The 16,684-nt window shown below is 35.8% G+C and overlaps 1 protein-coding gene across 13 annotated transcripts in view; it reads right to left on the bottom strand.

Annotated features, from left to right (window-relative positions):
* LOC126354218 (partitioning defective 3 homolog) overlaps nt 1–16,684 on the bottom strand; it is a 468,105-nt gene that overhangs the window by 8,517 nt on the left and 442,904 nt on the right. For 6 of the 13 annotated variants that reach the window (XM_050003695.1, XM_050003686.1, XM_050003688.1 and 3 more), the window contains 4 exons: nt 15,403–15,633; nt 11,717–11,868; nt 9,801–9,887; nt 796–1,013 (listed from right to left, as the gene is read on the bottom strand). In XM_050003695.1, coding sequence (XP_049859652.1) covers nt 796–1,013; nt 9,801–9,887; nt 11,717–11,868; nt 15,403–15,633 — 688 coding nt within the window. The remainder of the gene's footprint in view (nt 1–795; nt 1,014–9,800; nt 9,888–11,716; nt 11,869–15,402; nt 15,634–16,684) is intronic. The other 7 variants (XM_050003694.1, XM_050003698.1, XM_050003699.1 and 4 more) reach the window with 5 other exon arrangements.

Genomic DNA, 16,684 nt, shown 5'->3' with positions numbered 1-16,684 from the left:
TGCATCTTATATTTGTGAATGTTGTTCAGATATTTAATTGCTAGTATCAGTATTGAAACTAACTGCAAGAAATTCCATTTAAAATGCTGCACACTTCTCCTATTGAATACAATGTGCTAAGTAATTATCAATCATAGCACTGATATCAGAACGAAACAGTAATGGTTTAATCTGCAACGTGCTAAGTCCTGTACCGAGATTATGTTATAGACATCTCATACATGCAACAAGCTGCGTACAATGTGAAACATGTCACTCTCAATATGCCAGCAAAATCTCAATGGAACCATTATGTGTAAATTAATTTTACTGTAATAATAATACAAACATTAAATGCTTTCTTACTGCAGACATTTTAATCATTTCCTATATATGTAAACATTTGTAGTACTCTATTTATAAAATTTCTTAATAAGATCACTCAGTTTCTGGAAAAACTGTATAAATGATGATGAATTACAACTGTACAGTTATGAAAATAAACAAACCTAAATTTTTGACAATGAAAAACTCCCCTCACCCCCAAGAAGTGCCCAAACACTGCTGTTATGCAAATGTTTTGATCATTATTCTTAACATATACAAAAATTTATGGAATTATATTTTCTACTAACAAACTGAAAACACACAGGACTTAGTGTGTGTGGCTGCAAATAGACAATTTCACAAAAACTTGACACAGTGCAAATTAATTTAGCTGTTCTCAAAGGACGTGGAAAGCTTCCATGAAACAAAATTGATACAATCAACTACTAATTTTTTACTAGGAAAGAAAACAAAGTAATTAATACATACCATTTACCATAACTCTGCCATCTTGTCTCTCTCCTTCCCGACGTCCTCGTGGGAGAGAATTAGAATTCGCATCCACAAGAGGAGCACCTGCTCCACGCAACTGTTGATTTGCACGCATCACAGCTTGTACACTTTCATACTCATAGAAATTTGATGCAGGTCGCTGATGCAGTTCCCGGCTGTCTCGCCGCTGAGAATGGTAATGTTGTTGCCTACGACTGTAGCAAATGGAAATAATCAGACTTTGCTTCCTACATTGTTGTAACAAAGAGGTTACTATACATTGACATGGAAAGTTGTAAATTAAAGACATTGAAAATTCCCTTTCAATCCCTCCTACATTCCATTTTAATTCTTTGTGTAAGCAAGCCAAACATTTGGCATGTACCGATTTTCTTTATTTGCAGAACTTTCAGGGAAAAATGGTTAATGATCCAGTGACAGATTGTAAGAACACCAAGTCATGCTTCAAGAGAGAGTGCTCATTATCAGGTTGTAAAATCCAACTCACGGGGTTAAATGATAAAACCCTAGTGTTTTAACCTCATGAGCTAAGTTTTAGAGCCTGATGGTGAGAGCATTGTCTCTCAAAATGTGTTTGTATAGGGCCAAAATTACAGCTGAATGTTATTAATTATTACCTCACATCTGTAATCGATAATATTAAAAAACGAAGTCAATTTTTTTTATCAAACCATCAGTAACTTGGATAAATGCACACCAATATTAGGGAAACAATGGCCTAATAAATTAGTACAGAACCTAACATATAACATACGAACACACAGGATAACATAACAAAACGAGAAGCTGCAGAATGCTGCAGCATATATTGTGGTTATTATGTTTAAGAGAGATGACCAATGGTGGATAAATACATACTTTTAAGATGGAAGGGAGCATTAGATATCAAGGACACTGATACTAATGTGGTATCAGTAATTACTGACAGCCCAATGCTATATTTTGTGCCAGAACTAAATGCAAAGTATTAAGATTGTGATTATTCTGCCATAAACAAAACTGAACAGCTGTCCAACTTAACAGAAAGCGCAAACTTCTGATTATGGGGAATACTAGAATAAAACCAGATTTCTGGGTCAAAAATAAAGCAGAGTTGTAGAATGGTGAGAAAATGTTATGCCTGGAGATCCAGAAGTTTGCTCTCTCTCTCTCTCTCTCTCTCTCTCTCTCTCTCTCTCTCTCTCTCTCTCTCCCTCCCCCCCCCCCCCTCCCTTTCTGCCTGTGTGTGTGTGTGTGTGTGTGTGTGTGTGTGTGTGTGTGTGTGTGTGTGTGTGTGTGTGTGTGTGTGAGAGAGAGAGAGAGAGAGAAAATGGTATTGTTGCTACTATTGGAAATTTATTGAATGCATGTTACTATACTTTGGTATTTTGTATCACTTTACCTTCAAATGGTTCTTTTATGATTTTCTTCTGTAAGATGTTCAGGACTGGCATATGAACCAGCCATATACTCTTGTTCAGTCATTTCAAGCGGGATGTATACTTATACGTGTGATTGTGTGTTATGTGGCAGTACACAGGAAGAATGAATGTCTTAAAAATACACATATTCTTTACAAATTTAACGTTGGCAATAATGCTGTACAGCTTGGGTGAAACAATGACAGCTAGTCTGGAAATGGCAGTGAATGAAGAAACCATTCAGTGATACAGTAAAGATTCTGATACGAAAAATGACCATTTAAAAAGCAACTACATGGAGGTACAAGTGTGGTTTGAAAAGTTATTGGAACTAGCGTGAGTTGTTCACGTGATATTCATTGGACTGTTGCCTGTAAACACGTGCCACATCAGTGCTCTTGGAAGAGAGCTGTGGTGGTGACATGGCTTTGCTGTTGTTCCCATGTAGTGATTTGCGAAGATGGGGGAGGGGAGGGGGGGGGGGGGGGGGGAGAAAGAGAGATTCGAGCAATGATTAAGTTCTTCATAACGAAAAGTATGAAAGCAAAGAACATTGATACCGATTTCCAGAATACACTGGAGGCTCTGTTCCTTCATATTCAACTGTTGCCAAGTGGACAAATGACTTTAAATTTGGTCGAGAGAACTTGGATGATTATTCACACAGTGGTCGACGAAGATGTGCCACTACTTCAGAAATCATTACAAAAGTACACAAAATGGACATGGAGGATCGCCGACTGAAAGTGCTTGAAATTGCTCATGCTTGCCAGATATAATCAGAAAGTGCATTTCACATTTTAACTGAAGAATTAGAAATGAAAAAAAATTATCTGCATGGTCGGCGCCGTGAGTCTTGACAATGGATCAAAAACGCATGAGAATGGACATATCAGAACAATGTTTGGCCCGTTTCAGAAGAAACGGACAAGATTTTTTGCACCAATTTGTGACCACAGATGAAACTTGGTTGCACTACTATACCCCAGAGACAAAACAATAGTCAGAGCTGTGGAAACATGCTGCTTCTCTGCCACCAAAGAAAGCAAAGACAATTCCTTTGGCAGGAAAGGTCATGGCATCAGTGTTCTGGGATGCGAAGGGGATTCTGTTTGTACATTATCTCCTCACTGGGCAAACAATTTTGGAGAATACTATGCTAAACTGTTGGACAGATTGCAACAAAAAATGCGTGAAAAAAGCCCAGGTTTAGCAAGGAAGAAGTCATCTTCCATCAAGACAACGTGCACCCACACACGTGCTGTCATCATGGCACAACTAAGGTATGAATTGCTGCCACATCCACCTTATTCAGCTGTATGGCTGTGTCAGACTTCCATCTCTTCCCAAAACTGAAAATTTTTCTTGAGATGGATGAAGATTCACTTTAAATGAAGGATTGACAGCTGGAGTTGAGAACTATTTTGCAGGCCCGGAGGAAACTCATTTTCGAGATGAGATCAAGGCACTGGAGCACCATTGGACCAAGAGCATTAATATACAAGGAGAATACATTGAAAAAAATTTCAGTGATGTAAGTACCTTTTTTCTATTACATTCTGAGAACTTTTCATACAACCCTCATACATTAGAAGTCATGAACAGTGAAACACTAGGATTATTGTATGACTATTTGCGCCCAAACTGTATTGAGTTTGCATTGACTGACTGTTCCATTGGTTCTTGGTAAAATATTTTGTACATTATTGATGGCATAACAGCCGGAAACTGGTTCGTGTAACAAATACTAAATATTGTAGAATATTACACCGGTGTTGTGTGTGTTTCATTCATAATGTATTGGGTTTATATTACTTCATTGTATACCTACATCTAAAGGAATCAGGGATGGGTGCGGCTTGTAGCCTTGTCTCCTCTTGCAGGAAACCAACTTTCCGTAACTCTCCTCCCTTTTCTCCAAGCCATACACAAACAACTTTTAGAGGATCACTACAGAATATTAATGTGATTTGTTCCTATCATCAGACAGTACCTATTTGTAACAAGGCAGGCAGTTTGCGGAATGAATTTTCACTCAGCACTAGAGTTTTCACTTATCTAAAACTTTTTGACAGATTAAAACTTTTGGCTGGAACAGGACTCAAACTTGGGACGTTTCCCTTTTGTGGGCAAATGCGCTACTGACTGAGCTATGCTTCTCTCATGATTTTCTTTTGCATGATGTTCAGAATTGGCATATGACCCAGGCATGTGCTCTTATTTAGTCACTTTAAGTCAAATAGCACCTTTAATTCCACCAGAACCTGATCTCTTAGCTCCCAAATTTCAAAGAAATTCTCATGCATACCTTACAGCAGTAGCACTCTTAGAAAAAAGGATATTGCAGATATTTGGCTTTGCCATTGTCTGGGAGATTGTCACTCATGCTTGGATGGTTCACTTGGTAGAACACTGGTCCATGAAAAACAAATGTCCCAGGTTAGAGCCCTAGTCTGGCTTAACATTCTAATATGCCAGTAAATTTCAAAATGGAAGTTAATTTTGTTTTGGTTTCTGCTGCCTGAAGTTTCACTATTTAATTGGCTACACAGTGGTAAACACATAGTTGATAAGATATAAGAATCTTTAAGGCATTAATTATCTTAATGCAAGGAAGAAGTTACACAGTTAACTACAGGTCATCACTGCTGCATATTTAGATAGTTGGTTTTGTGACACTAAAAATTATTTGCAGAAATAAAAATCATACGCCATGTTTAAAATGTAGAATATCAGACACTTATTTATGTTACAGGTTTGCACATTATACCATACAAAACAGCAGCACAACAGTCAACTTAGAGATTAGAAATTAAGAAACAAAAACACTAAACTTTTTAAAACTAAAGGAAGCTTATGATTTTCACTTTCAGTCAGTTAACTCACTAAAAGCTTCCTTTTCAAGTCTGTCACAAATCAGAGCATATCTTTTCATATTATAAACAGATGGACTCCTAACAATTACTCTGTTTCAGTAATATGCTCATTATTTCATTTCCTCTATTGCTTTGTTTGTGACAGTATTTGCACCACTTATGTATGAGCATTGCTTAGAATGTGATTTCCGTTGCTGTTTTAGCAACAACACAATGTGGCTGTCATTTTATACATATGCCATGCAATGTTTAAGGGACAATATACCCTCTGTATGGAATACTAAAGCAGTGATTTTGGATAACATAATTTTTGGTACTGGGCCACATCATTGTAAACTATTGAAACAACTAAATTACTGGTGGTTTGACCAACTTGCCGTGATCCTCTTATTTCAACCAAAATGACACCAGCCATGGTAGCCTATGAACTTAAGCATTTATGAAGCATCAGACATGACAAGTGCTGATCACTAGTCCTAAAATTAACTAAGACACACTGATAAAATATGTATGTTACCTTCTGTTCTCAAGTCATCAGTCTTCTGACTGATTTGGTGTGGCCTGTCATGAATTCCTCTCCAGAGTAGTGCTTGCACCCCACACACTCAACTATTTGCTGGATATATTCCAGTGTCTGTCTTCCCCAATAGTTTTTACCCTCTATAGTTCCCTCTACTACCATGGAGGTTTTCCTCAGATGCCATAACATGTCATACCATGCTGTCTTCTTCTGGTCAGTATATTCCATATGCTCCTTTCTTCACCAATAATTCTGTAGAGAATGGCCAGGAATACCCTCTTTGCCTGTGTTAGTTTGCTTTTTATGTTGTCCTTACTTTGTTGAACTTGGGTTATTTTCCCAAAGAAGAAATCCTTAATTTCATGTATTTCATGACCACCAATGTTTGGGTCAAGATTCTCTCTATTCTCATTTCTGCTATTTCTCATTGATTTTATCTTTTCCCAGTTCATTCCAAATCCATATTCTGTTATCAGACAGCTAATTCTATTCAACAATGCTGTCATTATAATTCACTTTTGCCGGGACAGCAATGTGATCAGCAAACCTTATCACTGATATCCTTTCACTTTGAATTTTAATCCCATTCTTGAATCTGTCTTTTATTTCTATCACTGGTTCTCCAATGTACTGATGAAACAGCAGAGGTGAAGTACAGCATCGTGGTCTACACCCTTTTTAATCAGCATTTTACATATTGTATATCACAATCTTTCCCGGTAACCTACTCCTATTTCTCTCAAAACTTCTACTCCCATTATCAAGTGCAAAGTCAGATCTGCCTCTCTGGTGTATTTACCTTTCCTAAAGTCAAACTTATCATCTAACATCATATCAATTTTTCCTTTTCCATTCTTCTGTAGGTCATTCATGTCACTAGTTTGGTTGCAAGAGATGTTAAGCGGGTTGTGTGATATTTTTTGCATCTATCTGCCCTAGCTGTCTTCAGAATTATGTGGATGATATTTTTCTGAAAGTCTGGTGGTAGAAATTCTGACAGAATGTTATCTATCCCTGCTGATTTACTAGATCTCAAGTCTTTCAGAGTTCTTGAAAGTTCTGACTCCAGTAATGGAATCCCTGTCTCTTCTTTGTTGATTACAGTTTCTTCTTCTATCATGTCATCAGATAAATTCCCCCCCCCCCCCCCCCCCCCAACAGAGGCCTTCAATATACTCTTTCCACTATCCACTTTTTCCTCTGCATTTAATAGTGAAATTCCCATTGCACTCTTAAAGTAACTGCCTTTGCTTTTAATTTTACTGAAGGTCATTTTGACTGTTCTATATGCTGAGTCTGTCCTTCCAATGATAATTTACTTTTGATTTCTTCACATTTTTCCTGGAGAATTTCACACTGTCTGCCCTGTAAGTCATATTTATTTCATTGCTAAGTGATTTACATTGCTTTATTCCTGTCTTTCTGTGAACATTTTTCTACTTCCTCCATTCGTTGAATAATTGCAGTATTACTTCTGTTACCCCAGGTTTCTTCACAGTTACCTTCCTTGTACCTATGTCTAACTGTCCAAGATCAGTGATGGCCCTTTCTAGACATGTCCACCCCTCTTCAACTGAACTGCCTACTGTGATATTCCTTACTGTGATGTCCACATTCTTAGCAAATTTCAAATGCGTCTCATCACGCCCAAGTACTTCAGTATCCCTCTCCCTTTCAGACTGATTCTTCTGTGCAATTTTCTTCTGTGCAATTTTCTTAATCCTCAGTGTACTCTTCATTAGTACTAAATTATGACCAGGATCTATATCTGCTCCTGGGTATGCCTTACAATCCAATATCTCACTTTGGAATCTCTGTCTGACAATGATATAATCAGGCTGGAATCTTCCTGTGTCTCTGGGTCTTTTACCAAGAATACCTCAGATCATCTTATAATTCTTGAACATAGTATTTGCTATTACTATCTGAAATTTATTATGAAGCTCAATTAGTATTTCTCCTCCCTCGCTCCTACTGCCAAGACCATCATCTCCTGTAATTCTTTCTTCTGTTCTTTCCCCTGCAACTGTGTTCCAAATCCCCACAATTATTAGATCATCGTGTCCCTTCAATCACAGAATTGCCTGTTCAGTATCCTCATATACCTTCTTTTCATCATCTGTTTGCGACATTGGTGTGTATATCTAAACTATCATCATCTCCATTGGTTTACTATCAAATCTAATGAGAATGTCAAATCTAATGAGAAAAATACTATCACTGACCTGTTCACATTACCTCGTTCCCTGTACTACTTTCCTATTCATTATGAATCCCACTCCCATTATATATTTTCTGCTGCTGTTGATATTATCCTATACTCATCTGACCAGAAATCCATATCTTCTTTCCATTTCACTTCACTGACCCCCCACTATATCTACATTGAGCTTTAGCACCTCTCTTCAGATTTTCTAGCTCTCCTGCAACATTCAAACTTCTGACATTCCACACTCACTCATAGAATGTTATGACTTTGTTGATTATTCCATATTTTTAGCAATCTCCTGCCAGAGATCCAAATAGGGACTAATACAGAATCTTTTGCCAATGTAAATATCATTGACACACTTTTACATTTACAAGCCATATATCCTGGGGATACACATTATGTGTTTTTTAATGCAATGGTTTTCATTGCCTTCTACATCCTCATGCTATTGATCTTCACTGATTATTCTGCCTTTTGGAGGCAGTTTTCCATACCAAAAGGGCAAGACAGTGCTCTGAACCTCTTCAACAAGACCACTGGAAGAGTGAGGGTAACTTGATCCAAAAGTCTTTGGCAGGCTTTATTGATGAGGATTTTTATTCAAAATTTAAGTAGTGGCTGGGATCCAGCCTCGAACTCATGGCATTTTGATTACTAATCAAAGATGCTATCTGTATGTCATGAGTTCATCAATTATATTACAACTACAGGTACAATCGTCTTACTTTAGGAAGAACGTATTTTCTCCCTCCCTAGTACAAAGAAAATAAATAAAACAAATACAAAATTATGTGGCTAATTTGTACTTTATCTTAAGAAAAATAAATATTATCATAAATATTCAGATGAAAGAGTATACAAGTGACATTGAGAATACAAAGTTTTCTTTGTTTTGGATTTACAGTGAAAAGAACAGTAAAGTAAGAATTTACAAGTAACAACTGGACGATCTGTCTTTCACTGGCACCATCGACAATTTACTTCCTTCTCTTGTTACTCCTGCTCCCTTTTTCCTCTGTCAAGGAACAGTTGATAGTTCTCTTTTTCTAATATTATGAAAAGGAAGATTTATGTGCCACTAGTACTGATACTGATCCCTTACATATCAGTGAGAAGCTTAGTATACAGACAAATGCTGTTCACCAGGAAAAAAACATGCACAAGGCTGAATACTACAATGCTATGGTCATCTAGTCTCTACAGTGCAGGAGATAAGGCATCCCAAGCACTCTGTGCATTCTATGAATATTTTACTTTTATTTACTTTGTGTGTGTGTGAGAGAGAAAGCAAACATGACTAACAAAAGAAATGTAAAGCATGCACAGAGGATAAACATGCACTGCATGCTTCAGGAAGCAAAACACTGATCCATGGAGTGCTTGTCTTTTTCTGAAGTATGTGCAATGAAGTCTAAGCGTTTCTTATTTCTTACTTTTACACCAGCACTACATACTGGTAAATAAATAATTACAGTTGCTGACTGCTTGTTGGATGGAGATGCCATAAAATGGAATACTTGATTAAAATTTACTTTCTAAAAGATAGCTTACTAATACCAGCATCACCAATCCAAATAAGTATTACAATTAATGTAAAAGTAACAGTTTACTGAAATTTCAAACAATTTCTGTTTGTGATCATAGTTCCATAATTAATTAATGAAAACTGTCATCATCTGTAATGACAAACAGCCAGCAACAATTTTTTTGCTGATTAATATGATTATAATCTCAGACTAAATAGATCTAATAAAATCAGGTCATCACTGTAATTTAGCATCGGATACCACTATGATATTACTGTAGGCTGGGAAGATGCTGTAAGATCTTTCAGAAACAGCACTTTGCTAGTAAATGCAGCACTGTCCAATTGAGGAATGCTTAAGGAACACAATAATAAAGAAAATAATTTCATTGATGTAAGTGTTAGAACTGCCAGATGCATTTTTTTCTCAATTATTATCGCACCATACCTTTCTTCTTCCACCTTAAATCTCTGATGCTGCACCTGGAGTCTCATTTGCATTATCTGAACCTCAGAGAGCTGTTCTTTGCGTTTGCTTGCAACACCCAAGAAAAGAAGGAAGAAATGGTTAATTGATTTGAATGTTAGTTACAAAAAACAAACATTGTCAATTCAATTTTAAAAGAAACTGGAAAAACAGAGCATTTTTACAAACAACGAGTGAAACAAAGTACTGTATTCAAAATGGCACATGAAACCAGTTATAATGTCTGATGTGTTGCTGCAATTTTTAAAATAAAACTAACCTCTTTTCATTGTTAACTTCATTCTGATGGACACCAGAATGCTCAATATTACATGAAGAACTACATTTCTCAACTTCTTGGTTTTTGCAGCTGATAAAATGGTGTTAACTTCAGAGCTGTACATTATGCTTTTAATGGCAGCAAATTTCATTGCTTCTTAAGCATGAATGTGATGAAGTATTACGCAGATAACAAGAACAGACATAAACTGTTTCATATTCATTCTGATAGCATAAAACCAATAAAATAATGGTGCATGCTCCGTGCAGATAACCCGAGCATTCCAGACTATGTAGCAAGGAGAGAAACAACAGTTCACACCTCCCTTCACCAAAAAACATAAATTTTATAAAGCAATAAGTGCATGCTGCAGTCTATTCCGAAGTTGTCATCATGTAGGAAAATGTGCATTCCGCAAACAGGTATGTACAAAAATATTTGTGACAGTATGGAATTTTCAAGTACCTGGCTATGTGCTAAATATGTGAAGCTCCAAAACATGTTATTTTTAAAATCAGTTAATCACACTCTGTAGACTGAATTTTCAAAACTGAAAGAAGAGCAACAAATTCTGAAATCATATTTTCCTCCCTTGTTTCACAAATGTAGTACTTTCTGACTGTGTGTATTGCCTAATTAATGGCACAGTCTCCTGAATTATTAATATTCATTGCAAGTGTATATCTGTTACTGAAAATGTTTTGATGAAATGAACAGTTCATTTCCATGGACTGGTATTCTACCTAACTATTTCTCTAACTATGAGGAAGACCAGCAGACAGAGAGAATTTAGCAGTTAACTGTGATTTGATATGCTTCTTTGAATTTCTGCAACACAAACTGACTTCATACAGAGCTATAATTCTGTACTTAAAATATACTTTTACAAGAAATAAATCAGCTATTCTTATTGCATCAGAAGAAAACAACATTTTGATGGAGAAATGTTTTTACAGTTAATGATTAGCTCAGTTGGCCTACATACGCCTCTTAAATTTTTTATTTCTGATTGCTCACACATCATTCATAAAAAATAAATATAATTACAGCACACATAGTGAATAATCACATGGTAAAGATGACACATTTTAAAGACGACTCTTTTACAAGAATTCTGTCATTATTGTATAGATGAACTCTTTCTGGTAATCCCTCAGGAAGTTACCTTACATTCGAAACACTGAAGATCTCCTACATAAAACACATTAAATTACATCACTTTCACCTTGCGCATCATGGCAAGCCAATATCAATTTCCTCTCCCCTTTTCTTGGAAACACTTACACTTATTTTTCCATGCCAAATCATTAGCCTGTATCTATAGCCAAGACACCTTAACATAAAGTTCTCAGTATTTCATTCACTTACTCTGTTCTCTGCAGAAAATTAAATTTAGGTATCATTCTACTCAGTGAATGATTTTACAGTTTTCATTGTTCTGCATGGCCATACACCAAAAGAAAGTACAATCCAGTAGTGAATGCATTTACCAACCACCATATGCTTCCATCAAGACAGTTTTTACGATTAGAAGTTTATTTTTAATTCAACAACAAGACTGACAAACATGAAATACTACTAAAAATATTTGGTAAAATAAAAATTCCTAAATTCTTACTTGAGATGTTGTTGAATTTCCTCATAATTCACATAGTGTGAAAACTTTGCCGGATCTGTGATGCCTACTCTGCTACCAGGTCGTGTCATCTCACCATACAGGTCATAGCTTGCTGATCGGCCATGTGACGCCTCTGGCCGGTCAAGGTGCTGCTTCAGAGGAAAATCTTATTGCAATAATAATTACAGTAAAATCAACTCACACAAAACAAGGAGAAATAAGTTATTTAAAGTTTCCGTTTTCAGTTACTATCTTAATAATGCGTAAAACATTTTCTTCTTAAATGGGACACTATAATTCTTTTTATTCTATTGAGATATTTCTTAAGCAACATTAACATCATAAAATTCAACATTTTTCAACATTCAAGTTTATTTCAACATTTTAATATTTGTTGATTTGTCAAAAATGTGTTCACAATGAATTGGAAAAAATGAAAAGAGCATTTTTGGCTTAAAGTTTGCATAGTTAAAATATTTCTGCAAAACAAATTACAAAACTGTTACAAGTAGAACAAAGAGCTAATAGCAGTTAGGTGCAGAATAGTAAGTCATACAATGGATGATTAACGTTAGCAAATTGTTATTTATACAAATAATACAGCTAATTGACCACAAAATGAAAATAAGCAGCAAATACATACCATTTTATTATAGAAATAATAGAAGCCCGACAAACATTATATCACCGACAGAGTCTTGATGTAAACAAATGCAACCAATGAAAACAGCAGCAAACTGAACAGTTTATGGAGGATGAGAACTAACTCAATAACTAAGGAAGTGTGGAATCGGTAAAGGAATGAATATACACTATATACTTTCTAAGAATTGTCAGGCATGTTTTCTCTGTTGTTTTGGCAGGTATTTGCATTTCCTTTTTTGCAAGAGAATTAGAATGCAGGTTGAAAAGTCCAAACTGGCAGGTCAGTATCCCATACTTAATAAAAATTAGTGAGGCAAAATTTATGATAATAATATATGTATTGTATCATCATTGAAAAAATAGGTATTTATTTTACTGTACTTTCGAGTTGGTTATCACTTCTAACAACAGTATTTACAAACTGATCTGTTATGTATACATGATCTTGCCCTGCCTTAATTTACACTAATAATTCTGCAAAAACTTGACAATTTCAATTTTTTTCTTTTTGTTTCAAGGAACATGTATCACTTTCAATTTTTTTTTTATACTAAGATCTCTGGTGTATTTTGAGTCTATGTATCTGTACTTAGTCCCTCTTACAATATATAGTAGTTACTGAATTCAAACTGACTGACACACTTACTGTTCTCCATTATCTTCACTGAATATCTTTAATGTCACACTCCCACTCTTCCTTCCGTTGTTTGATATCATTAGCTTGCCCAGCATCTTCACTAATTCAGTCTTTCTTTGATCAAAACTGCTGTTCTCTGACTCTTTGACATCTTCCTTTTGTAAAAATACAACAGTGGAACTTCAATTCTATGTTCTCTGATTTTACGTTTTTCATGATTCTACACCATAAATTCTTAGCTCCTCTAAAACCCCCGTAAGATCAGTGCTAAAAATTCCCTGTTTTTACGTTTCTTCCTAGTAAAGTTTACTCAATTCTACTTGCTTACTTGATGTCTCGCTTGACTTCATTCTGCATTCTTCCTATTGACATTTGAGGCAACTGAATGAGTTATAAGTGGCACAAAAGACAGACGGTTCACACAGTGGGTGATGATAGAGTTAAGGAAATATTTTAGGCCACTATGGAGAGGGGAGACATGACAGGGGAAATGCTGATGTAATCCACAATTAGTATTGCCAACACAACTTGCAACATTTAGCTTCACTGCGTAATGATGGGTCGAGTACGTTTCACACTACTTTTTGCACAAACTGATGTAATCATGACACGGTGGCACTGTGAAGGCAACCAGGAATGAGGCTATTGATTTGTTGATCACTACAGTCTCAAGTTGATGTTTATGGATGTGTTAGTGACAGAAGAATCTCAGTTGGAGCAAGACCTCTATAAGGGAATGTGTGTGTGGTTTCACAACAAGTGAAATATTTGTGACACGGAAGAATATGAATGTTATAGCTGGTTGATAAAATTGGGTTAGATGTTGTATGAAATTGATTTGTAGTTTTCCATACAGTCATTGTCTTTGGTGAGTGAAAACATACTACAAAACAATTGGCAGGAAAACCTTGCTACCTATAGGAAGTGAATATGGAAGACAGCTTCAGTTTCCATAATTTCACTTGGATATCAACAAACAATTTGGAATTTCTGCCAATATAGTAATTAAAAAAAAAACCTTCGTATATTCCACAAGCAGCTGTCAGCCTGGCACAACAGTCAATGACTCAACCATCTGTTGCCGTGTCCACTGCATTTCACCATCACCCCTGCCCTCAGAAATCCTTAATACAGCAAGACAGAACAAAACACCTAACAACACTACACAACAGACAACACAATGCAACATATGACCATACACTTATGCCATTCAGTGGTGTCATGTGATAGCTGGCCTAAAACATTGTTTCATTTGATCTGTACAGACATTACTATGGATGGATGTTTCCAAAGGGTGTCCATATCAAGTCGATGGAAACATGTTTCAAGCTTAGTGTGTATATGGCTTGAAGTTTACTTGACCCAATTAAACTGCTATTGGCTACAGAAGGGAAACACACATCCTCACATGTTAGATTCCAATACATTTCACTATACTTCACAGGTTCTGATTTAATTCATCATGTTTAATGATTTTTACTTTTTTTCTGGGTGAACACAAAGGAAAAATGTCACAAAAACGTGTTTTTATTATAATTTGTGGTCATAGTATGTCGATATACAGCTCGATTACCTTTTACCCAGATAACAGTTTCAATTTTCTGATGAGTTTTTACTTGCTGTTATACATCTGAGATTTTTAAAGAACTGATGAAATGAATTAACACAAACCATTACGTAAACATTGTATTATTTAATGTCCTTCACTTATACAGATTTTATACAATGTATTTGCAAGGATTACAATTTTCAATCATATATGACAATTACACATGTTTTTGATTGTATTTTGGTGCTTTTACATTTTCCTTGATTCTGCATTTTCCTCAGTTTTGCAGTTTTTAAGACTGGACCCCATGAAAATGTAAAACAGGGGTTTCATTGTATTTTGCATTTGCTTCAATTCCGCTCTTTGTTTCATCTGTTTGCAGTCTCTCTAGTCCTTTTATTGGTGTTACTGGCAGCTATTTTTATTTTTAACACCCAGGAAAGAGTATGAATCCCAAAGCTTGTATTTCCATATCACCTCCGATGTGCTGTCAACCTGACAATTTTCCCACACCTTAATAAAATCGTTTATATAATCCCTACACACATTACAGGAGTCAAATATGGCAATATTGGTGGCCACTGTGAATGTGACCTGGCTGAATTCCAGTAAGTTGTTCGAAAATTGTGTACGCCAGGAGAAACGTGGGTCTCACAAATATCAGTGATGCTATGTACAAGATCATATCTCTCTGAAAATATCTAGTCTTATCATGTTCCACCGACAGCTGGCAGAACACACACTTATGTAATATTTCGTAACACAACAATACAGTAAAGTACTTTAGGGTATCAATTAACTATTGTAAATATTTTGCAATGCAGTTTTTCAGCACATCAATTAAAGTAATCTCACCTGGCGTATTGCTTCTTCATATCGCTCTTCCCGATCATCAAGAGGATACTGTCCACGTCGCTCAGCATGTTTGCGCTGATGTTGAGCTCGGAGTTGATGAATGCGTTCTGTACGCGACTGTGACTGGGTGGATGGTCCTGACGAAGATGAGCTTGAACCTTCTCTTTGATGTCCATCAACTCCTGTTTCTGAGTTGTGGTGCAAAGATGGGGGTTGCTGCTGCTGCTGCTGCTATTTAATATATTGTATGGTCATTATCATTGTACTGTTTACTAAAAATAGTAAGACATATTTCTAAAAAGGTTTGGAGAAATGGAGTGATGCAGTTATAAAAGGACCAGTCTATTGAATCAAGGAAACCAAATTACCCTATGTAGGCTAGTAAAATACAAATGCAGGCTCTGAGACTTAACTTCCTGTTAATTGAATGTGCTGCTGTTTAGTTGGTATCTTATTTACATTGTATCTTTTTGTAGCATTTATGTAAGATATATTTCAGGTGTGTACAATCAGACACATTCCATATCACATATATATTACTTATCCTTAATATGTGAAAAACAATTTTATGTTTATTGGTTGTGCTGTTGTCTATTGATTTTATTTACATTGTATCTTTATTGTATGTATTTATACAAGTTATGCTTGAACTATGCACAATTTGACAGGTTCCATATCCTTGCAATTCACTTGCTTCCAGGATCTATGGAACATAAAATAAATAAATAATGCCTTTAAACTTCTTCAGAATTTTTGCCTAACAGTGCCATGGCACTGTTACTGTAGTGCTTTTAGGTGGTTACAAAATTTTAAATTTGAATGACGTTATAACTGATGTGTATGGTAAAATATATTCCAGTCAAACTGGTGTAGCAGAACCCTCCCTAGTTTTGGAATATGTTGGCAGTGTCCTGGAAGATGATAGCACTTTTAGAGAACATTTCAAAATGTGTTCTCATTTAACATTCACCTTAAAATTGACACTTTTTAAACATAATGGTTCACATATTACGATAACCCAAAGAAAGACCATCATAGAAATTATTCTTTAATGGGCAGCTCTATTTATAAATCTGAATGCTAAGTCCTGGGTGGAATAAAGTAATGGGAGGCGTAAAGGTAACTACTCATTTCTGTATTACTTAGCTCTATAGGAGGACATTGTACAGAAGCACAGAAATGTTTTCAACCTTGTTTGTTATGTGCCTGTCATCCACTTGATGCCTCAACTACACTGACAAAAATGGTGAACATTACAACGCGGACACCTTTACCTAATGCT

This window comes from Schistocerca gregaria, chromosome 3, assembly GCF_023897955.1.
Source record: "Schistocerca gregaria isolate iqSchGreg1 chromosome 3, iqSchGreg1.2, whole genome shotgun sequence".
NCBI lineage: Eukaryota > Metazoa > Arthropoda > Insecta > Orthoptera > Acrididae > Schistocerca > Schistocerca gregaria.
This window is presented reverse-complemented; position numbering and strand designations above follow the sequence as displayed.